Source organism: Nuphar pumila, chromosome 7 (assembly GCF_984573655.1).
Source record: "Nuphar pumila chromosome 7, dmNupPumi1.hap1.1, whole genome shotgun sequence".
NCBI classification, from domain to species: Eukaryota; Viridiplantae; Streptophyta; class Magnoliopsida; order Nymphaeales; family Nymphaeaceae; genus Nuphar; species Nuphar pumila.
In genome coordinates, this window is record NC_143255.1 from 34690677 (window position 1) to 34715982 (window position 25306).

The window sequence follows — 25306 nt, forward strand, 5'->3', positions numbered from 1 at the left end:
CAGAAAGGAGAGAGAGGAAAGAGGGAGTCAAACCCTCTTTTTCTTAAAAAAAAAAAAATTGTTTTCTTTTTCAGCACTGCGACCACCAAAAATCGGATGGTCTGGCGCAGAGAGAGAGAGAGAGAGAGAGGGTCAGTACGATCGGACCACCACTGGTGTATTATCACCATCGGTGATGCTTTTCGTTCTCTCTATCCAAAAAAATAAAAAATGAAGAGGGTTGAACCCTCTTCTTGTTTTTTTTTATTTTACGCAAATCGAGAATGCTTGGTTCGCCAATCTGTCTAAATCAGAAAAATAAGAAACTGACCTCTTATTTTGATTTTTTTATGCACTTTTTTCTGACGATGAGTCGCTGTCGTCACCAGTGTTCAATTTATGTGTCAACACGCACGCACAAACTGATTCTGACACCGATAGGGATCTGTCAAACCTGCCCTGCTATTAATGTAGAGACCAATATGCTGGAATGCAGAATTTGCAGCAGGATGAAGACTTCACACTTATGCTCAAAATCGTTAGGGAGTCTGAACTCTCAACTCGTTAACAAGACAAAATGCTTTTATCACGGTAACCGTGAATGCTTGTATGATTTCTTGTATTTTTATACATTGTTGATCATATCCTTTTCACTGGATTTTTATATTTTGTGAAGAGTTTTAGTTTTGAGACATAATCTTGAAAGAAATCCCTTCATCTTTCAAGAGACATATCTCTTGCATTTAAACATCATGACTGTTCCAATGGCCCCAAGAGTCACCTTATGGCCATATGACCTTACAATTTGCATGTTTTTTTACTTAATCTAAACATGTAAATGTGATCTCTATGCTCAATTTTAGTAGAAAACATGTATCTCCCCTTGTTTGGCAGGAAGCTGTTAGTGTGGGTCTCCATGTCTTGGGTAGTTGTAAGTTCAAAACCCAATGGTATGTTGCTTAACTGGCTTATAAAAAAAAAAGTTTAAACATTTTTCATGTTTATGTGTTGTTACTTCAATAAAAAAAATAACGGTTTATGTTATATCAAAAACCTTCTTAACAACCACCGAGGTGGTATCTCATGTGCTAAGCGGGTCCTGTGCCAAGCTGAAGGCCTTAAGAGAGCTTGCCTTTCTTAAAAAAAAAAAAAAACTTACTAACGAAATATTACAAAAATTTTAAATTAGTTTTATTCATGCATGATTCTTAGTGAATAAGTAATGATAAACACACATTAAGAAAAAACACATGTAAGTTATTTAAAAGAGTCTACAACGGTCCTATACATTATTCGATATCGAATAATGTGACAACGGTTCATTCCTATTTATTTACAGCCTACCATGATGTAGTAAATTGCCAACATATTATTTAAATAAAAAATGCAAATAAGCCTACCGTACCTTAACATTATGCTTTGACATGCTTTTCAGGTATGCCAAATCGTCTGTCATTAATAAATTTTAGAAGCCCTTCAAATGCTATAACACGCGTACGACTACTCTCTCTCTCTAAAAAAAACCAATATTTATGTATAGAAGAACAGAGAGAGAGGGAGAAACGTTTAAGGGAGACAATAGAAATAATGTATTAAAAAGTTACGTATTTCTAGAACTGTAAAACAAGTACATACAGCATTGTTGATTTTGTATTTTGAAAAGGATTTTACTAAAAAGTTTTTTTTTTAAGCCTTGTTAGTAAAACACTTGAGGACCCCAAGCGTACAAAGAAGTATACCTAGCTTGATGCCTCTCGTGCATTTCGAACTGAGGACATCTAAGGTTGCAAACACGTCGGATTAAGAATGGGAATTTTGCAAATTTTGGCTCTCCCCGATCCGATCTGAGCCGTTCCAACTCTTAAATGTATTTTTGGATCTGGGATCCAATCCGTTTGCATCCTTTGACATCCCATCAAGTTGTTGATGTTCACAAAGTTTTTTTTATAATGCAAGGGTGAAAAAAAAAAACTCACTGACCTCACATTGGTTGGCCTCCAGTTGGTAAAACCCTTGTGGTCTCTTTCTTGCTCACAAGTTATTCTTACCAGATTAGCAAATTTTTTGTGGGCAAAAGTATAGTAATTCTTGATTTTAGTAAATTTTCCGCTTATGTAGGTAAGTTTTGCAGTGCAGGTAGCATGTACCCACATTATTTTATTTCATCTCCTATGAATTATTTCTAATAATTTATACCTCGAAGGAACAAACAGTTTAGCATCTGCTAGTGTGTACACGTGCATCTCTGCTAAGCAATCCAACAGCAAACATTAAAATATAAGACCGGGGAGAAATATTCCGGGGAATCAAATGAGAGCAATTTCGTGCAGTTGTCAATTTATGTGGCCAAGAAAACCCATCCTTTCTAATAATATTTGTTGATACGTTTATATCCGATCGATGGCCAAGAAAAGCCATCCTCTGGATCATGCTTTTTTTATATAAAATTAGATTTTTTTTAAGTCATGAAATTTTGATACATTGTGAGTCATTGATTTTTTAAAGGTATTAAAAATATATAAGCTATAATCACATTATCCAGAACTTGTTTTATACTAAATAATGCTTTAGATCATATATACACTCTCTGATCAACTAAAAAAGTTTAAGAAATTTGACAATCTAAAGCTTCTAAGGTGGGAGTAGGTACGATCCAGGAGCTCTCTCTCTCTCTCTCTCTCTCTCTCTCTCTCTCTCTCTCTCTCTATATATATATATATATATATATATATATATACATATATATATATATATTGCAGTTACAATTGATTTAGTGAAACTTGTTTTTTTAGTTTTTTTCTTGTAAAATCTAAACTCATGGATGTAATCTACATGTTATTTTTTATATGAATCTACTTTGGATCGTTGGAAACTAATGTGTGCAGGTTTTAACTCAAAAAAGTACATATTTTTTTTCATAGAAAAATCACAATCTAAATTCAACCATGCTGAATACGTCTATTATGTCTGATTGATTAAAACAACTTGCATTGTGAGATCACAACTAGAATGTAAGAACAATCATTTGTAGCAAATATGGGGTTCGGATCAGGTGATATTGAAAATCACCACCAGTGGTGATTAAAAATATCCACCACACATCCCTATACGAAGGGCATCCCCTTAATAGAGATGGCCTTGAGGGAGCCCAAAGGAGATCTCCATGGTGAGACTCCGTAGAACCATGATGTGTGGTGATTATTGGAAAAATCACCGTTGATGGTGATTTTCAATATTACCTGATCTCAACCCGCAAATATGTGTGTGCGCGTGCAATGATAGGATGCTTCAGGTATAATCTATACACTTAATAGAAATTATGAACTTATGCTACATATTCTCAATCATGCCTCATAGATGTATTCAACATACTTTGTTTCATAGGTGTCAAGCTTAACTCAAGTTTATGGGTAGGCAACCGGTCTGGCAGCCCGATGGGCCAAGCCGATGCAGCCCGCCATGGGCCGGGTTTGGGCTATGATTTTAGGTCCTGGATTGTTAGGTACTGGGCTGAATTATATATACGTGGATGGGCCTGAGTTATTTATTAATTAATTTTTTAATAATATAAAATTTTTAAAAATTAACAATTATATAGTAACTTGAATAACTATGATTATTTACCTAATTAGTTGCATGATATTTGTTAATTATTACTGTTTATTTAATTAATTACACTAATTAAGAATTAATTGCATGAGAACTTGTTATTCTCTCATTAACCCATAATTTCAGTCAAGCATTTATGCATTTTAGGATTGGATCAGGCCGGACCGGACTCGGCCCATCGGCCGGCTTCACATTGGCCCATTGAGCCAATGCGCTGGGCCATGAGCTTCTCATCAAACCCAAGCCCATTAAGACTGATCCATTAGCCGGAGGGAAGACCACCCCTACTGAAGTTGAAGTTTGATTGCGTTGTATTAAAGTTAATATTGTCATTTCCAAGGCTAACTCATCCTTGATACTGATGGGTTAAAACGCATTACTATACTATAAAAATTTCGAGTTATGTACTGTCATGTGATTTTGTTTTGTTTTTTACTTCTCAAAAGTTACTGCAGTGGACCTAGTTGTTCACATTAGGTCTCGGCGCTAGGACGGGCGTTTATGCATTTGGTGTTCTCGAGGCAAAATCTTGGTCAAATGCTCATGGTGGTCCTGTTTGGAATCTCGGCACTGGCAAAGCAGCTGCCACTTCCTCAAATGCATAAACTTCATAAACGCCCATCCCAGCTACCCATCCTAAAATATGTGTTGCCAACCATCATTAAATACAGGTCTACATTGGCTCCCCTTTCCATAAAAACAGGTTGGAGTGCCGAGTCCAAAGAATTTTTATATAATAGGACCCCCTCTAGATCCGAATCTCTTGGTCCCTCGCCGGAATCTGACTTGAAGGGCCTGTACCCACTGGAATATGTTGCCTGAATCCGGTCACTTTACCAAAGAAAAAAAAAATCACTTCACATCACATGAGCTAGCACCACTTTGGGGCACCTTGTCTTTTCACTACCTTGCAAATGAACCATTTACTTGGCTAGTTTGAATAATATCCAAAGATTCAACATTAATCAAGTATGGTTTGGTGAGTCAACCGGGACTTGTCCATAAGGATGACAGTAGACTTGAGGATAATGGGTCCACTCCGTTTGGACCTGCGATGAAAGAAATGAAGCGGGAATGGAGGCGGGGATGAAGGTTAAAATCAAAGCCAAGGCGAGGATGGACTTATGCTTGCCCCGCTCCGTCCCCAACAGAGCCGTACCTGTGTTTTATGGGGCCTGAGGCGGAGGGAAAAAATGGGCCCCCTATTAATAATAGGAGTTCGGGGCAGCGCCTCCGATTTTTTTTTAAAGAATCAAAATAACAATAAAATTTGCATTCACATTAAACAAATATAATATTTCAAATATTTATATTATATTAAATAAAAATGTATAAAATATTTATATAAACTACCTAAACAATGGGCCCCTAAAATGTTTTTGGGTCCAAGGGCCCTGAGGCCCAAGCCTCATTGGCCTCTTTACAGGTCTGGCTCTGGTCCCCAATCCCCATTTAGTAAAATAACTAAAATGCCTTTAGGGATGCTAGTGGACCTGGGAGAAGCAGGCCCCGCCCCACCTTGACCTGTATAAAATGAGGATATTGGAGGGCATCAAACAGGAATGAAGGTTAAAATCAAAATCCATGCAGAGATGGAGGTGAAAATAGAGGGCAAAATTTTGAGACGGGGCGGAGGTAGAGACCTTGTCCCCTGCCCAGACCCCGGTCCACTGCCACCCCTACTTGTCCAAGTTAAACCTTTCGAACTTTGTAAGAGCAGATCAGGTCATATTGTATATAACCGATTCTTTAGTCATATTCGATCCTCACTGCACATCTCACTTGATGGAGATAAAAATGGGCCCTCCTTTAGCATTTAGCAATTGAGATCTACAGTTCCGGAGTGCGATTTGTGGTGGGGAATCTGGGGACTGAGCTTAACCAACACTATCGGTTTTATACAATATGACACGATCTGCTCTTGGTCATTGTCATGTTTATCAATACTCACATTTTTTTTTCTATTATAACAAGTCTAATTTGATACCAGCTTAGTCATTTAAGTTTTGATCAAGATTTGACCAACTGGGTCGAGTGTAACATCCAATTCTTGACACAGGCTTGATCAACTTGAAATCTATCTTGACATTTTTAGTCCCTTTTTAGTCTTTGACTTTTTCTAACCAATGAATTTTCAGCCCCCTTGGTCACTTCAATGACCTATGTAGACAGCAAGAAAAGTCATGCCTATAGTTGAGAAAGATCTATACTGGTTAGAGTCTCACGGTGGAGGAATATTTTGTCCACCTAAATTATGTCTGATATGAAAGAGATGGGACTTAAGGGGGTCTTAATTATCAATGTATAGGGAAAAGTAATATCTTTTTTCTTTTTTTTGCTTTATGGATCCAAGAGTAGACTTTTTTCACATTCAGACAAAACCTTACCTGCCACACCAAGCTACCTTCAGAATGGAAGTTCTGTCATTACTCACCTCTAAGCCCCACAACTCTCTCTCTCTCTCTCTCTCTCTCTCTCAGAAGAAGAAGAAGAAAAAGAACTGAACCTCCCCTTTCAGGCCATGGAGCCACCGGAAAACGTCCCCCAAGAACCAGATGGGTTCAAAGCAGCACAGAGCTTTATCTTGAGGTGGGACTCGTCATCCTTGCATGAAGCAAGGGACCGGATGATCTTCGATGGCGGAGACCGGCATGAGGCCGACCGGTATCTCTCGGCAGTAGATCTGATCTGCAACTCCATGCAAACGGCCTCCATCACAGAGAGCCATGACCCAATCCGGCTCGCGATGGCGAGGCTGGAGGATGAGTTTAGAAACGTACTCATCTCTCACAGCTCGCCGCCTGACCCGGATACTTTGTATCTTTCTTCAAACTCGTTGTACGAAGAAGATCAAGAGGAAGAAGAAGAAGAAGAAGAAGAAGAAGAAGAAGAAGAAGAAGAAGAAGAAGAAACAGCAGAAGCAACAACAACGATTTCAGCAAGAAAAGGAAGTGGACTGACCAAGATGTCATCTTCCGGATCCCATATCCTACGCGAGATAGACCTGATCCCAGCTGAAGCAATCGAAGACCTCTGCAGCATCGCGGCTCGGATGGTCGCTGCCGGGTACACCCGGGAGTGCATCCAGGCTTACAGCAGCATCCGCAAGCCGATCCTCGACTCGACGTTTGGCCGCCTAGGCATCGAGCGGCTCAGCATCGGCGACGTCCAGCGCCTTGACTGGCCGACTGTCGAGTCTCTCATCAACCGCTGGATTCGCGCCTCCCGTGTCTGCATCCGCGTCCTCTTCGCTGCCGAGCGGAGCCTCTGCGACCTCATCTTCCCGCCCGGCAGCGGCGCTGATGATGCCTGCTTCGCCGAGGTAGCTCGCAGCGCTGCCGGTCGCCTCTTCGGCTTCGCAGACGCTATCAGCATCAGCCGGCGATCCCCGGAGAAGCTCTTCAAGATCCTCGACCTCCATGATGCAGTGTCCGAGCTCCTCCCGGACGTCGAGACCGTGTTCCAGCCGAAACCAACCGAGTCCATACGAATCCAAGCAGGCGAGATCCAGTGCCGGCTCAGTGAGGCTGCACGCGGGATGCTAACCGAGTTCGAGAACGCGATCCAGCGCGAGACCTCCAAACTGCCGGTGCCCGGCGGGACCATCCACCCGCTCACACGGTACGTCATGAACTACATCAGCCTGATCTGCGACTACGCGCAGACGCTGACGAAGCTCATCAATCAACGGCCCCGTATCGACCCGAACTCCGAAGCTGATCCTCATTTGACAAGTGGGGATGGGGAGGATGGGGAAGGGGAGGCCTCCCCACTGGCCTCCCACCTAGTATTCATTGCAACCATACTGCAAGCCAACCTAGAGAACAAGGCCAAGCTCTACAAGGACCCCTCCCTAGCCCACCTCTTCATGATGAACAACCTACACTACATAGTGCAAAAAGTAAAGGGGTCACCTGAGCTGCGCCAGATGATAGGAGATGCATGGCTCAGGAGGCAAACAGGGAGGGTCAGACAGCACGCAACAGGGTACCAGAGAGCAACCTGGTTGACCATACTGGGCTGGCTCAGGGATGAGGGGATCCATGTTGGGGGTGGGTTCTCAAGTGGGGTGTCCAAGTCTGCACTCAAGGAGAGGTTCAAAGGGTTCAACACCGCATTCGACGACACGCACCGCACCCAGGCCGGCTGGCAGGTGCCTGATGCCCAGCTCAGGGAGGAGCTCAGGATCAGTATTGCAGAGAAGCTGCTGCCAGCGTACAGGGGCTTCTTGGGAAGGTTCAGGCACCACTTGAAGGGTGGGAAGCACTCAGATGGCTACATCAAGTACTCTGTGGACGACTTGGAGGCTGCACTGGGGGACTTCTTTGAAGGGTCCCCTGGTTCTGGCCACTACAGGAGGAAGTCTCAAGGGTAGGAGGGTCAGCCTATGGGTGTGGTCCAGGTCCGTGGCTTTCAGGGAGTCAATGGTCAATGGTCATGTCATGTCGGTTAGGTTTGACAGCAGGGAAAAGTGGGTTGGGTCTGTTTTGGGGATTTGATTGGGGATTTTGGATCTATGGGTGAAGTAAGTCTGGGGTTTGGGAAAGTGTGATGGGATTTTGGGTATATTATGGGATGGTAGGATAGTGGGGTAGAAAGGAGTTAGGTCATGTTTTGGGGTTTTGGGGTATCACTACGGCAATCGGGGATTGGTTATATAGATCAGATTTAGTTCACTGTGTTTTAAGTTGTGTTTGTTTGGTTGGTGTTTGGGTCTAGGGGAGGGTGTAGTTATGTTTAGGGTTTTAGATTGTAGGTAAGGTGGTGAATAGATGGGATTAAGGGGTTGAGGTGTGTGCTTGTTTGGATGTTTTTGGAGCAGGGTGGGAATGGGGATTTGGGTCAGATCTCAGATATTGAAGTGGGTCATAGTCCAGATAAGGTTTTGTGTTTGCATGGTTGGAGCTGAGCTGTGGGTCAGATTCAGGCAAAAGGTTAACGAGTCAATGTCTGGCAATAGGATTATTATATACATAAATTTTTAGTTGTTTTCATTGATAATGATGATGCAAAAATGGTGGGGGATTGATTGTTTGATTTTTTGTTTGTTTTGAAATAATAAAAAAACTTGTAGTGATTTTTTCAAGGTTTTTCTTTCAATAATTTTGAGGTTTTTTTTGTTTGTTCCATAGTTAAATGTTGAATCATTGAATGGTTGGTGAGAGCATTGGTGGCAATCCTGTCGGCGGGTTGGTGGGTCAGGTTAACGGGTTGGCGGGTCAGAATACCTCAACATGAACACAACCCGTTTATTAAACGGGTTGAATGTGGCAAACACGAACACAATCCATTTATTAAACGGGTAACCTGACACGACACGGTTAACCCGTTTAATAAACAGGTCGGGTCGACAAGACACGATTACACACGGTGACTCGTTTATTAAGCTGATCGACCCGATAACATAGACATGATAACTGACCCGAGTAACCCGAATAACCTGTCTAACCCGAGTAACACAATTAGAAATAAAAAAAATTACATATTATACTTTTTTTTTCTGCAAATCTCAATATGAAATTGTACTACCAACATTAACATAAAACATCAACATAAAGTCATAAACATAAAGACAACATCAACATAATTGTCTTACAAGTTACAACCATACTACAAACATATTCACCAAGTTGTCTTACAATCATCAAGATAAACATAAATAATTAAACGGGTTGACCGGCCCGCCTAACCTGTTTATTAAACGGGTTGGTGGGTTGGCATACCCCTAACATGAACACGACCGGTTTAAGCCAAACCCTAACCCAGCTAAGAAGCGGGTTGGCGGGTCGGGTCAGATTTTGCCACCCTTAGTGGCATACCCTTGTGGGGATGTCAATCGGATCGGGTCCGATTTTGATATTTTATGGACTGGTTATCATTCAGTAGATTCAATAAAGTATTCCAAATCCAATAACCAAATGGGTCGGCGAATTTAGATTTTCATATCTAAACTAGAATCTAAATCCGATTAGTATCCGTCCACTGAAAATGCATAAGAAAGACTTGGACAACTGAAGCTGTGGGGATGCAAGTGTGTCAGATCCGGGATGAAAGTTTCACAAATTTTGGCTGTTCGGAATCTGACTCTCCTATGTATCTAGTTGTTCCGGATCCGAATGGGTTGCAACCCTATGAAGAATAATTAGTCTAGAATGAACCTAAAAGGATTGAGTCAATTGACCATGTTGGGCATGTATGTAAGAGCACGCCCCGGGGCATCACTTGGTTGACTGTTGGACCAGATTTGACCCAACAAAGCCAGGCGTGAACCAAGGCTCTTATTGGATCAGATAGGGAGTATCCCCTTCTGGATCAGAACCTGGCTTAGGTATCTTTATTCAATTTTGCATATGTAGTGAGCCATGAAAACTTATTGAATTTATATGTGACACATGGAGAAGCAAAAATTTAATCCATAATGCTCAATCTCGATATAGTAAATGGGTCGGACTTGGGTTGAATATAGTCATATGTAATATAATCCTTACATTGAACCCATATCTGATTTGACTTTTGAGAATATATCCTAATAGGTGACACGTATACATAATCAGATCAGTTCTTGTCAAGTCTTAAGTCGGGCTCAGATTTGGATTCAGACTAAGATGCATGTGTGCTACACCAATTAGCATCTAGATTCGGTTTTGGTTACAGAATTCAACCAAACAAACTCAGATTGGATCAGTTTTACAAACCGAATCTAAATCATTTACATCCCTATCTAGATGGTTAATTGAATGCATTGAGCCCATACTTGCAAGGGTCCCACAATCTCTGACCATATCCATTAGTATGGTCAAGCTAAACATAGTCAAGTAAAATCATGCCACTTAAAGAACTCATAATTACAGGTCCTTTTGATTAATTTGAAACTACAAATATGTTTATTATAGTTTATGCATTAGAAAACATGATACTAGATTCTTTTAAAAACCTGCTTTAACACACACAAAAACATCTTCTAATGGATGTTATCCACTAAATAAACTATAGAGATGATTTTCAATAAGCTTAATTTACGAAATGTGTGATAAATTACCAAAAGTTTTAAAAGTTAATATGGTCCATACGGGTCCATATGCAAGTATCTTGGGACAGACCAATAAACAAATAATTATATATTAACTCCAATGGTTTCTTCATACTATCCATATTGTATGGTCGGCACTGATTTTTAATGTTCCGAGCCTTGTTTTGCAAATCAGACTCCACAAATGTGTTCAGCATAATGCATTTGCTAGGAATCAACTGTTGGATCATATTTTTCAATGAAAACTAAAATTTTATAAGCCTTGAAATTTATAGAAATTAGGTACCATTGATTTTTGAAGCCTTCCAAAAACTTTCAATGGATCCAACCACGTGAAAGTAGAATATGATAATTAGAAATATGGGCATTTTTCACACTTTTTTAACAAATTCAACCATGTGGATGTGCTTAGCAGGGTATATGCCCTTCAAGTTCAGGTGCTTGCTGAAGCTTCACAAGCTGCTCTGACTCTAGTTTATTGAGACTTTGGCTGAGTCACAAATAACTTTAACTTGGCTATCAATCAGAGACCTTACATATGGATGCATGAACTCAAGCATAGGGAGTTAAAAGGGGCTGGATTCAGTTTGGATCTATCTGTGACTGAGTTCAACCTAATTATCCGTGTTTGATCATATTTGATTTAGATTCAAAACTTTGGCACTGGTCTTTTCAGATTTAAACTTTCCATAAATCTGTTTTTCACATATAATAGCTCAGAGCTTATCAGTATTTGTACTCAAATCAAATAAATTTAGTATGACAAAACTATATCAGGTCCAGCTATGAGCTAACCTTACCTTGCAGGAACTCTTAGATTGATGTAAACAGTTCCAGGTTTGTTTGATGTCTGAATACTTCAGTCCTCAAATAGACACCTAGCAAACATCTGGTTGTCTTCAGTTTTGTCATCTTAGATTGACTGTTGCTGTTAGTATTTTTTAATTTTCTCTAAACAAATCAAGGAAAAATCAACTGCATTTAGTATAAGTGCAGAAATTCATCTGTTTGGACCCTAAGGATGCTCCTCATTAGTTAGGACAGAATCTTTGGTCACTAGTTCCATTCACATTGGATCACACTATGCTTGAGTTCAAGTGTAACATGGCGATCTTCACGAGCTCTAGTGCTCCTATGCATGACCGTGACCAACTTCATGTAATCTAATGTCATGCAATCATAGCTGCAAAATGACACATCTCTAAGACTATATGCCCGCACAGGGATTGTGATGGACTCAGGTGAAGGTGTGACTCATGTGGTTTCCATCTATGAAGGCTATGACCTCGCTTGGCAAGGACCTCACTGGCGCCCTTGAAAAGTCTCTAATGGAAGATGCCCACATGTTCTCCATATCAGCAGAGCAAGATATCGTTTGCGACATAAAGTAAAAGCTAGCCTATGTGGCATTCGACTTTGAGCAGGAGATGGCTGCTGCAGCTGGAGAGAGCTCAAGCTTGTACCAGATGCCTGATGGTCAAGTCAACCATGGGCTCGGGTCGGTTCAGCTGCACAAAGATCCTGTTCGAGCCTAGTTGGATTGGCATGGAGTCATGTGGGTTACATGAAGTTGTATCTAGGTCCATAAGGAAGTGTGACATTGACCTGAGGAAGGAGATGTATGCAAACGTTGTGTTGAGTGGTGGGACCACCATGCTACCTAGGTTGGCCGATAGGCTTGCCAAGGAGCTCAAGGAAATCACTCTACCAACCATAAGAATAAGAGTGGTTGACCCTCCAGACAGGAAGTACAGTGTTTGGATTGGTGGCTCAAGCCTGGCTTCCCTCAGCAGTTTCCAAGAGGTATGTGGTATCTCCTTTAGTAGTGCATCACTGCATCACCAGCGTTCATCCATAACATATTTCCTTTTTGAAAGAATATCCATAACATATTTTGTCTTATTGATTCAGATTCAAAAATAGCATTGTCTAGTGGGACCTACTAAACATGATTCAATCCTGAGCATTCAAATCTGTGATGAATGCATGGTGAAGATTAGGCAACTAGTGGAAATGGGCAGTGTATCAGTTCAGCCCATATGATTTGGACCCGACTTGGGTTGGGCATTTGATGCTTGGCCCAGCCTGCTCCTTGACAAACTGGGCTTGACCAGACTGAGGGCTGATCCATTTTAAGGAATGAACCGTTCAGCCCCTGCCCACCTTTACTGCATCGGAAGGCTGATAGGCCACGGGCGGCCTGGACCATTTGGGCTGAGCTTGGGCAGGGATTATAAGGCATGCATGGCCTGGTCCAGCCCTTTTGTGGTCTCGATTTGACTGGTTGTGGGCCATAAAAAGGGACCTGCCCACCCTAACTGCTATTGTGCCAGATCTATTGGATCTAACCAAGTATGAGCTACCTGATCCAAACCGGGAGGCATCTGGTTGGGCTGGGAAAGGTCCTAGGCCCACTTAGACTTGGATCCAGTTAGGGTTCTTAATTGGGTATAAACCATTGTTTAATTTTCTGACCTTTAGATGCTCAAGCACCATGATGCCTTCCGTGGCATGTGTGAACTTGGGAACTCTTGGACAAGATTGATAAGGTTACTTGATCCTTATCCGACCCATTTGCATGTACATAATGGTAGAATTTCATTAAGTCCAACATGGGTCATGCCGTGTGGAACCCAGATGTAACGCCCCAAAACTTTAACCATAAAATTTCAGAGAAAACTTTTTTTTTAACAGCGAAAACAACATTTTTCTTTGGGTTAAACATTCTGGGCGGGTTACAATACAATCATTATAGCTAAATTAAAATGTGAGCATTAAGTTTTAATTCAATTTCAATAATTTAAAATACATATCAGAGTATTTTGATAAAAATAATTATTTTTTTTTTAATTATCTTCGAGAAAGGAAAAGACTGGCTCTCGTCGTCGCCTAAGCATTTCACAGTTACACGTTATAATCTACCTGAAACCTCATAAAATTGGTCAAACTCGTGAAAGGCTAGTAGAAAATAACATACTTGCAATAAATGTATGATATCAGAATACATTCAAACACAACCTCATATATCAATTATGTAAGATATATCTCAGCAAATATAACATAAAAATCATACTATTAACAAAATAACAGTTCAATTTAATGTACATTCATTCATGCTAAGATTTGTATTAATACAACAAATTATGCACATGCATGAACATTTACAAAATACATAAACATATACAAGATGCATGAACTTACCATTTCAGTTATGTGAGTCCTTCATATATGAATAACTTCTTGTCTTCACTTATTGTTTTCTTGCTTAAATGATACGTATTATGTTCTATCTATATGCAATTCACAATCTTATTTCACTTGTCAATATCTGTCTGTGGGTACAACACAGACTCTCTCAAATGAAGGTATTGTTCAGGTTTATGTTTTCAAGGAATTGCGTCTTATTAACCTGTGTAACGCCTCAACTGTGACTATTCTGGACAAGAAATATAATTTTATAGAGAGAGTTCTCAACTCTTGTAACCCGATATATCATATTTTTCTCATGAGTGTTACCTACCACACTGCGAACAAATCATGGTAGTTCTCCCAATTACGAGTCTTGTGGATGGAAGACAAAAACAACCTTCTGTGCTAAGCCAATATTTCACAGAACTGTCACTACCAAACTTACTCTCTCAATAAGACACAAGAGAATTAATTTTATTTTTTATTTTTTAATTAACTCTTTTGTTAATAGTGTCAATGCAAATATGCAACCACATTCATGATTCATATGCAACAATATTCATGACACTCAATGCATACTTTCGATTTGTCTCTACCATAAAATCAATACAATAATGCAATCAATATGCATGTACACAGTCAAAGTATGCTAATCATTGATATTTAGGTATGCCCAATACAATCAATAATGAAATGATTCAATTAGTGTGCATATCAGTTCAATATCTCATTTAAGTATCAATAAACATGCTGCACAAAGTAAAATACAATTCAACACTAACACATGTCATATTGTGCAGTTTAGATCCCTATTAACCTAATTTTAGAAAACCTACCAAAAATTATAGGAACCAAATTTAACTCTCCAAACTTTACTGAGATCGCCCCCATCATCTTAGAAACATAGTCCAAGAAACAAAATTGTAAAATTCGTTGTAATAAAATCAGGATAATTTCGAGACTGAACCCTATTTAGAAATAAATATCAAAAAAATACTGAACCCTATTTAGAAATAAATATCAAAAAATCCTGTCAACTGCAGAAATTTATTCTGATTTGAGGAATTTTTCAAGATTTATAAAAACAAATTGACAATTTTTTTTTATAAAATCTTGTTATATATGTTACCTTTCACACAGATTTTTCATAATTTATTTTGATCAATTTTGATTAGGGTTTTAGAGCTTTCAAAATCTTTGGTTGGAACAGTCCTACTGACATAGCAGAAAATATATGTTTTGTTGCAATGGACGTTTTGGCATCAAAACTGAACCAAACGGGATGAAACAAAATTCTAAATTCAATCCTAGATGTGTAGAATATTTTACTATTTTTAGTTTTATTTATTGACCTCATTTTCATAAAGATATCAATTATTTTCCGAGACTCGTTAAAAAAAATGAAGATAGAATAACGAAGATCAAAACTCATGCAAAATCTATTAAACAAAAACAAGACTCCTAGTGAAACTCATACAATCATAATTTTTTGATCCTCTAAACACATTTACAATATCATACAATACATCTTTAATCATATTTATACTAATCTTGCTAAAATATTAATAAACATAATCCAAAAATTACAAAACCCTCATGGAATATCTCAAATACAATTTTATCTATGTAAGAATCACAAGAGACATAAAAATAGCATGAAATCATGAATTATTTATGCAATAACATGATGTTTAATCATACTATACATGTTTTAATCTACCATATATGATCAAAATAACTTTTTTTATTATAAAACATCAAAACCCTAAAACATTTTTGGTAAAACCTTCTTCAAAACGATTTTCACGTATTTTTAACCAAGATCTATGCAAAAGACATATTTACAACATCAAGATCTATGAAAAAATACTAAAAAATATACTTCTACATTCATTATACATGTTGAACAATCAAATAAAATACAAATGTATCTATTCATATGATTTTTTCTTTTTAGGGTTTTGAAACTAGTCTTTTCCAAATCGTTTTCTCAAAACCGATCTTTCAAAACACTCTTTTGGGTTTTCAAAAATCTTTTTCATATAAATCTAATAGACATAGATGTTTTAGACATATATTACATAAAGATCCAAACCCTAGATCAAAAAAAGGGTATGCTAATGCATCTCGAAATCGAATATCATAAAAGTAGATATTTCTTACCTAAAATACGCTTTTTGCAATGACACTATCACTTTTTTCTCCACTCGTACCTCATTCTGGGCTGGATTAGACCTTCACCAAGGTGGTTGAAGCTCTCTAATAGAGGTTTGTACTACCTCTAAGGTTGGGAGAAAGAAGGAGATGTGAAAAAGAAGAGAGAAAGATATATACTTCAATTGGGAGAAAGAACTAACCTTGTTATCCTTTCTTAGGAGTTCTTCTATTTATAAATGGACTTAGGCAAGAGTCTCATCTTTATTATAAGAGGTTAATATATATCAAATTTTTTATTAATAAAACAAGTAAATAAATTATGGGTTCTAACTTATTAAATTTCAAAATTAATTAAGCTAGAGAAGAAAGGTGTGGTCTTCTTACCCTGGCTTAATTTCATGTAACATGGTAACCTTCTGGGAGGCCTAAAGACCCAAAGACTCAACAAAATTCAATATTTAAATAGTAGATTTGATAGCCCTCAAAACATAGATCATCATAGTAGTCTTAGATTTAATCATACATACACGGATCAACAAGAAAATTTAGTTGATGCCAAAAATATTGATTTTTGACCTATAATTATGCATAAATTTCAGTCAATGATAAAACACTCAAATCAACACCAATTTGGACATGTAGATAGTCAATTTTGATGCCCTCAAAATAAGAAACGTCAAGGTTCACTCTGATTTAATAGGTGAGTCACAAATCAGCCAAAATTTGTATTGAAACAATAATGATATTTTTCATATCGTCACATCCTATGAGTCCAATCCAATGAGATTAGATCAAAATATCATGAGTTATATTAAACCTAATCCATCCATAATTATATCCAAATATTATGAATTATATCCAACCCAATTGGGTTAGATTCAAAATACAGTTCGATCAATTTTAAATAATCAAATTTTAAACCTTATCGAAGTTGGAAAACCCAAAATAGAAGCTCGTAAATTTTAAAAATTATATTTTTTGAACAAACTCATAACTGAAATCATAGAACTTCTACGAGATCTATGGCTTGTAATGGACCTAACTACAGCCCTAGTTCAACTTGGATTCTTGAATTTATCTGAATTTAGCCTAATTTTAACAATAATTTAACTCAAAATTCACTTAAATTTAAAAGTTAAAACAAAATCCACATGTGTTGATCAGATCTTGAAAAATGACCCACTTGAAGGAATTTATAGTTGAATTTTAATAGGGCTCCAGCCACTAGATAGGAAACTTTCATTGCTATGACTTTCTCACTGTGAGTGTAGCCTACCCTTGCGAGGGAAAAACTTTTGTTGAACATTTTTTATTTTTTCACCTATTTGTTTGTTCATCGGGTTTAGCATATCTTCATCCTCTTCGATGAAGTAATCAAAAATTTATCCCAAGACTTGCCTTTTTTCTTAGCGGTGTTGTGGAGGTTTGGGTATTTATCATTCGAAAGGTCCCAAAAAATGACCTCCATGGTGGGAACAACCTCCAATGGAAATTGTTGATGTATTGACGTACAAAGCACTCACAATTTGTGTTAGGGCGTTATTGAAATTTGTTGGATATGCCTGGCCAATAGTGCCTTCCATGTGTAGAAAGTCAGAACACTTTCTTTCTTCATCTTTGGATTCCTATCTAATGGGTGGGATTGCCCACACTGAGGTTCATTTCTATCCAAAAGTAGATTCAGTTAACCCTAATCAAATCTCTCTCTCTCTCTCTCTCTCTCTCTCTCTCTCTCTCTCTCTCTATATATATATATATATATATATATATATATATATATATATCCTTCCCACAACCCCAAACCCAAGTTTTTTTTAAAGTGTTGCATCAGCACCAGTACCCACACATGCACCTATGTGACATAGAACATGTCCCATGAATGCATTGAGGTCCTAAGTGATTTATTCACATAGAAAAAAAGATATAACACTTCAAAAGGGTAGTTTGGGCATCTCATCCTGATAGAAGGGAGGTATCTGTCGGAAGGAATTGGCCAATGTCCAACACGACCACAAGTGACTCAAGCATCAAATACACTTGTCGCATTGGAATGACTGAGAACTTGCTTCTAACCAGAACTAATTGTGGAGACACATCATTTGCCATAATTTCTATATGGACGGGAACCTCAAGGTATGAGAGAGAGAGAGAGAGTTGTTTGCCCCAAAATCAAGGGTCCAAATATGGAACCCTGTGTCAATCTTAGTCAGATCTGATAGGGCCGAGGTGCCAATCATAATGCGATGGACTGATTGGCTAATGATCTCTGTCATCTGTTAGAGTAACACCGACCTTATTGAGGACTGTTTATCTTGAATTTTTTTTTAATGTGGGTTGGACCCACATCATATATAACCTTCACAAAGTCTGTCTTCCATGAATGGACTCCAACACCTACATATGTGTCATTTCATTTGTAACCGTTCCAAGTAACACCTACATAGAGTACAACTTCAGTCTTTACGTTCAAGTCTGTGGTCATATCTAAGAGCCCGTTTGCAAACTTCCCTAATGGCCTTAGCTGATTTCCATCGGAGACGAGTCAAGCGTCAAGTCAGTTGGTAAACAATGATCCTTGACATGATATTCTCATGAACAGAAGCACCAACCATGGCTGATTCCCATTTGGATCGCTTGTTTGGGAAACTTGTTAACTGATATGCTGATTATCATACTTTCACCTACCATGCTTAAAATTTGACATGCAGAATAAATTGTGATTGTTATTTATAAGAAACGAAACTTGTACAGGAGAAGCTATATTCTATATTTCATTGAATAAAAAATAAAATGGATACAACTTAATATAACGGTTACAAGAGAAAAGGTAATAAACACGGCTATGCGGTATACATGGCTAGGTCAGTAACAATTATCATATGGTTACATCGGTTTTACAAGATGATGATAACCAGTTGGTTAGATGGATTTGACGGGATAACCTTTGCTTTATCATGTACATAACTGCATGATAAATGCAATAAGGATAAATGTGCCTTCATGGTACATGACAACAACATTTTAACACTCTTCCTCAAGTTGGGTTTCTCGGATCAATCATACCCAACTTGCTCCGTAGCATTTGAAACAAATCTCGACCCAAAGACTTGGTGAACAAGTTTGAAATTTGATTTATATATTGAGGATATAAAATGGGTTTGAATCTCCTCGCTTTGGAACTTGTCACGTATAACATGGCAATCAATTTCGATATGCTTGGTCCTCTCATGAAATACAGGGTTGGCAGCTATATGCATGGTTGCTTGATTATCACAGTATAACCTCATTGGATAATCATGTGGAATTCCCAAATCTACAAGTAGGCTTTTGATCCAAGTTAATTCACAACTTGCAAGTTCCATGGATCTGTATTCTGCTTCGGCAGATGATCTGAAAATGGTTGTTTGCTTCTTTGTCTTCCACGTGATAGGGCTTAATCTAATCATTATGCAATACCCACTTGTCGACCGACGGGTCATGGGGCACGATGCCCAATCTGAATCACAATATTTATTGATCTGGAGTTGACTATACGAACGAAGTAGAATACCATAACCTGGTGTCCCTTTTAAATATCGCAATAGCTTAACCATGGCCTCTTGATGCGGTATCCGGGGTTGATTCATAAATTGACTTAACATGTGAACTGAATAAAGAATATCAGGCCTTGTTATGGTTAAGTAGATAAGTTTTCTGACAGCCTTTCGATACTAGGTTAGATCCTTAAGAAGCTCGTCATGCTTATTGTCCAACTTTAGATGCTGCTCCATAGAGAAATCACATGGCCATGCACCTATATATCCCATATCATGAAGAATACCTAGTGTATATTTTCGTTGTGACAAGAATATCTTTAATTTTGACCGCGTCATCTCTATTCCTAGAAAATATTTTAATTTTCCTAAGTCTTTCAACTTAAATCGGTCATTGATAAGAGACTTGAGATGGTTCATTTCTCCAAGGTTGTCACCTACAATAATGATGTCACCAACATAAACATCTATAAATATCTTGCTATCGTTGTTGATTTTTGAAAAAAGTGAATAATCCACCTTCAATTGCAAAAAACTTATTTCCTTGAGAAAGTCTGATAAACCAATTTTGGGATGATTGTTTAAGTCCATAAATGGATTTGTTTAATCGACAGACAACATTCTCCCCCTGTTGTGAGAATCCTGGTGGTAACTTCATATAAACTTCTTCTTGCAAATCCCCATGATGAAATGCATTATTGACATCTACTTGAAATATGTGCCAATTGTGTATTGCTGCCACAACAAGAATGCATCTTATGGTAGCTACCTTTGCAACAGGGGCAAATGTCTCATTATAATCCACTCCTTTTTTTTTTGTATAGCCCTTAGCAACTAGGTGTGCTTTATACTATTCAACTGACCTTGTATACCCATCTACACCCAATTAAATCTTTTCCTAGTGGTAGGCTAGTGAGCATCCGAGTGTCGTTCTCCTCTAATGCTCAAATCTCGGCTTTCATGGCTTTTTGCCACTTTGGATCCTGCATGGCTTGAAAAAAGCTAGTAGGCTCTAGAGTTTGAGTTAGACTAGAAATAAAAGCTTTATAGAAATGAGAAAAAATGTTGTCGACAAGATAAGAAGAAATTGGATAATGGGTACCTTTTGACCTTACAACCCTGTCACTCAATGAACTTGATTTGGAATTAGGTGTAGTCAGAAAACATCGATAATACTTGAAATGTCTAGGCAGAATTCATGATTGTGAAGACCTATGAGGTGGAATATCAGGAGAACAAGTCAATTGTGCTTGAGTATTTGGATTGTCAGACTCGATTGGATTCTCATTTGGATCTGGATTGAGTGGTTCTAGAGATTGTATATGTGCATCAGGGGTATCTTGGGAACAATCTTGATTGGGGAGATTTTTTGAAAATCTTCCATAGACACGTCGTGAACAGACAGAGGGATAACAATATTACCATCATTTTAGAACTCTTTTTTTATTTTTGAAAGGAAACTCAAACTCATTGAATTTGACGTCTCAGCTTGTGAAAACCTTTTTATTTTCTAAGTCATAAAACTTCTATGCTACTTGCTCATAAGGATAACCTAAAAAGTACATCTTTGTGGCATGCACATCAAACTTGTGGGTTTTGTGAAGATTAGTGGCATAACATAAGCATCTGAAAGTTCTTAAGTGATCATTTTTGGGAACATGTCTATGTAAAATCTCATAAGAAATTTTGACTAAAATGGAATGAGAAGGCAACCGATTCAAGAGGTAGGCAGCAGTCAAAATACTTTCTCCCCAAAATTTCATAGAAAGATAAGCTTGAAAAAGGAGTCCTTGTGCCATATTAAGAAGATCACGGTGTTTGCGCTCAACTGCCCCATTTTGTTGGGGCATTGCAACACAGCTATGTTCTGGTAAAAGATTTTCAAAATTGTTGGAAAAAATTTTTGTTCCATTGTCAAATCTAAATTTCTTTATTTTGGTTTCAAATTGAGTTTAAACAATGGTCAAAAAATTCTTAATGATACCAGATATTTCATACTTATATTTCATAAGATAAACCCATATTGATCTTGAAAAGTCATCCACAATGGTCAGAAAATAATGAGCTCCAGCTAATGATGGAACTTGATATCCACCCCATATATCACAATGAATTAACTCAAAAATGGATTGAGACAATATTAAACTATTAAAAAAAGGCAAGCGAGATTGTTTGGCTATATGACAGACAGAACAATCGTGCACTTGTTTGCAAGGATTAACATAATTTAAATTAACTAAGGTTTTCAAATGAGAATTAGAAACATGCCCCAAACGACAATGCCAAAGTTCAGATTTATTGGAAATCAAGAAAATGGTTGCAAGCTTGCTTTCATCAAGGATATAAAGACTATTTGACATCCTACCCGTTTCAATCATGTTTATCGAGTGACAGTCCTGCAAAAAATAAGATTCACCGTTAAAGATTATATTACAATTTGAATTTGAGCTGAGTTTGGCAACAGATATTAAATTGAAGTTAAAGTTGGGAACATGAACGACATTTTTCATAACAATATTAGGAGATAGTGTTACGGTGTCAATGTGAGAAATAGGAATCTTTGACCCATTCGATAAACTAATCGGTGGGCAAGAGGCGAGAGTAGGATTATCAAGGTTAGATAGCATGTGTCATATATTCCAAATGCCTTTAAATGAAACACAACTTATCAGTTTTGGAGAGTTACCTGCTAGATTTACTTTGGGCTCAACAGTACCTTGGATGGACTGATTTATGAACTCATTGGACTGGTTCATGAACTCGACAAACCTTTGGAAAAGTTTGGGCTTGGAGAAGCTATTTGCGACATTGGCCTTAGGCCTTGACTGTTCATTAGAGGTGAAGTTGTTTAGAAATTCCACCAGCTGATAGCACTTAGATTTTACGTGCCCAACCTTACTGCAGTGATCACAACGGGGGCTTGGTCTTGTCTGACCCTTTGTTGTCATTCTTTTGGGACGCTTGCTAGGCTGAAAAGTAGTAGCAGCAATAGTTTCGGATGGAACCATGATATTTAATTCATGTTGCCTTTCTTCTTGAATGATAAGTGAGTATGCTTTAGCAACAGTGGGTATCAGATCCATTAAAAGGATTTGGCTCCTAATATGGTTATAGCTTTTGTTTAGCCCCATCAAAAACTGTATTAACATGTCTTGTTGTTGCATATCATTGACATACTTCATAGTGCTACAAGTACATGGCGGTAAGGTAAAGTAGGAGGACAACTCATCCCATAATTTTTTGAGTTTGGTAAAGTAGACTACAACTGAAGACTATTGTTGCTTGCAATTAATGATTTGTTGTTGGATTTGATAGATTTGGGGAGCATTAGATTGGGAGAATCTCTCTCTCAATTCAGACCATACTTCTGCTACCGTTTGGGCATATATAATGGTCAAAGATAGGTCTTTATGAAGGGCATTCAAAATCCAAGATTGCACCATATTGTTGCATCTTTCTCAGGAAGCAACTAGTGACGCTGGTTCAGTGAGTTTAGGGATAGTACCATCCACAAACCAATTTTTTTTTCGCACTGAGCATCATGCTCATCGCACAATACCATATAGTGAAATTTTTTCCTGTAATGAGCTAAGAAACTAACATGATACCTGGTGAATCTGAGTGATGAATATAATATGGATTCACATGTTCTTCTATGTTGTTCTTTGTACTCTGATCCAATGATGAATTTGCTTCTTTTTTCGACATGATTGATAGCAATCGCCGGCTCTGATACCATATAAGAAACGAAACTTGCACAGTAGAATGCAGATAATCTATATTCTATCTTTCATTGAACAGAATAGAAAATGGATACAACTTAATATAACGGTTACAAGAAAAAAGGTAATAAACACGGCTATGCGATATACATGTCATATGGTTACACGTGTTTTACACGATACTGATAACCAGTTGGTTACACGGGTTTGACATGATAACATTTGCTTTATCATGTACATAACTGCATGATAAATGTGATAAGGATAAACGTGCCTTAATGGTACACGGTAACAACATTTTAACATTATTCCAAGAAAGGGAAGCAGGGATATTTCAAGAAAGGGAAGCAGAGAATAAATTTGATTGGAATTCAAAAGTGTGCATCACATACAATTAAAACTGTTACATCAGCAGATTTCACTAGCTTAGACTGATTAGTTTTCTTATGCCTACTATTATTTGGTTCTTAAACGTTTTTTTTTTTTTTGAAAGGCAAGCTGGGGTTAGGTGGACCCATACCAGAACAACAGCCGCCCCATGTGGCAGAAGGATTCGATCCTGGGCCTTCAGCTTGACACAGGACCCCGCTTACCACATGGGATACCACCTCGGTGGTGCTTCTTAAAGTATTGTGGGTTCCTTCATTTATTGAGCTGCATGGTGTGTGATGAATCACGAATATGTCTAAGTTGGGTCCTCTTGTGAGATTGCAGACAAGGTGGACCGACCAATAAGCACAGCTATATATTTCTTGTTGCCATCTGGAAGGGTGTCGCATCTCCATCGGATCCCTTGTGCTGAAACCTGGCATTTCTATATGGGAGAAACACTCACGGTGAGTATCATTTGCTTTTTGCTTTTGCAAGATCCCTTGCAACGGAAAGGCCACTGCCTTTCTGGAATGTAGAAAGATTATATACCATAATCTGCAACCATCTCCAGATTTGAGAACGAGGTGCCACTGGATCTACAATACTCTTTCGTTAATAGTTCTAATAGAATCATGAACATTGAGGTTATGGGATCTTCTATTTCTACTCCCATAAATACATCCCAGCATTGATTTTAGAAGACATACTTTGAATGTTGACTTGCACATCTACCCTGGCAGCTCAAACTTCTGGGTTTTATATAAATGAATGGCAGTTGGATCGGAAACATTCTTATGTAATCTGCCGTTTCCATACTTGTGTCGCTATATTGGCATCATTTCACATCAGTTATCCCCCAGCTTGACTATCAAAAGAATAGACCTCAAATATCCACAGCACCTATATCCTGGCAAAACTTGTGTGCAAATAGAATTAAGACAATGTTCTACTCATGCCCCCAAACATGCATCTGCATTGGTTATAAAGAATGCTCTTTGAAAACGCCCGCACACACACACAAGTTTCAGTTTGACATCTTGTCATTAGACTATGAAACCAACATGCGGTTAAGGGTATAACATGTCTGACACTGGTCCAGAAAGCAGTGGGCAACATTCCCCATGGGTTGCCAGTTCAAGAGATATCTCTTTTGACACATTAAGATTTTCTTGTGAACAGGGGATACCACCAGAATGGTTGGGATAAAATACACTCATGAATCTTTTTAGTGATCAATCCTTGACATCACTTACTGCTATACATTTGTTTTTTTCATTGAAAAGGTGTTTGAGCTAAGCGATGGAAAGTTTAAGCTGACTGCCGGCCAGTGCCTTCAGTACACACTGCCTCCCAACGTCTGGTTCGGTTCATACCCTACTAAAGACATCCAGGATTATGCACCAGATGGCAGTTCTATCACGATAGGTCCACCGAGGGACCCTGAGCTCCACTTCTCTCGGGTTGGATGCACGTGCGCTCCAGAATTTCAGTTTGAAGACTTCGAGCTCGCCAACATTTTTCAGCTTCTCCCTCTCTCCCCAACGCTTGAACCATTCTTACGTTATCTTGAGTTGGCAGACTGAGTCAGTTTAGTTCCTCACGTTGATGTCTTGGTTGTGTTCATTCAAACTGGCTAGCCAGATTATGTACTACAGAGTACTTTTTTACTTTTAAGAATTCTGCTACCTATTTTACCATCACCTAGTTGATGCATG

General features: G+C 38.3%; 1 protein-coding gene and 1 pseudogene across 1 annotated transcript; both read left to right on the plus strand.

Moving 5' to 3' along the window:
• The first annotated feature begins 6100 nt into the window (after window positions 1-6100).
• On the plus strand, window positions 6101-7990 carry LOC149831870 (exocyst complex component EXO70A1-like). Its single transcript, XM_090012262.1, has one exon. It carries the CDS (start codon window positions 6110-6112, stop codon window positions 7961-7963), a length of 1854 nt encoding a protein of 617 aa, XP_089868388.1. The 5' UTR covers window positions 6101-6109; the 3' UTR covers window positions 7964-7990.
• Window positions 7991-11722: 3732 nt separating this feature from the next.
• LOC149831871 (uncharacterized) lies at window positions 11723-25174 on the plus strand (annotated as a pseudogene).
• The last annotated feature ends 132 nt before the right edge of the window (window positions 25175-25306 follow it).

Bases quoted from the DNA above. Each gene is read 5' to 3' on its own strand.
- LOC149831870 (XM_090012262.1), top strand. From the start codon at position 6,110: ATGGAGCCACCGGAAAACGTCCCCCAAGAACCAGATGGGTTCAAAGCA.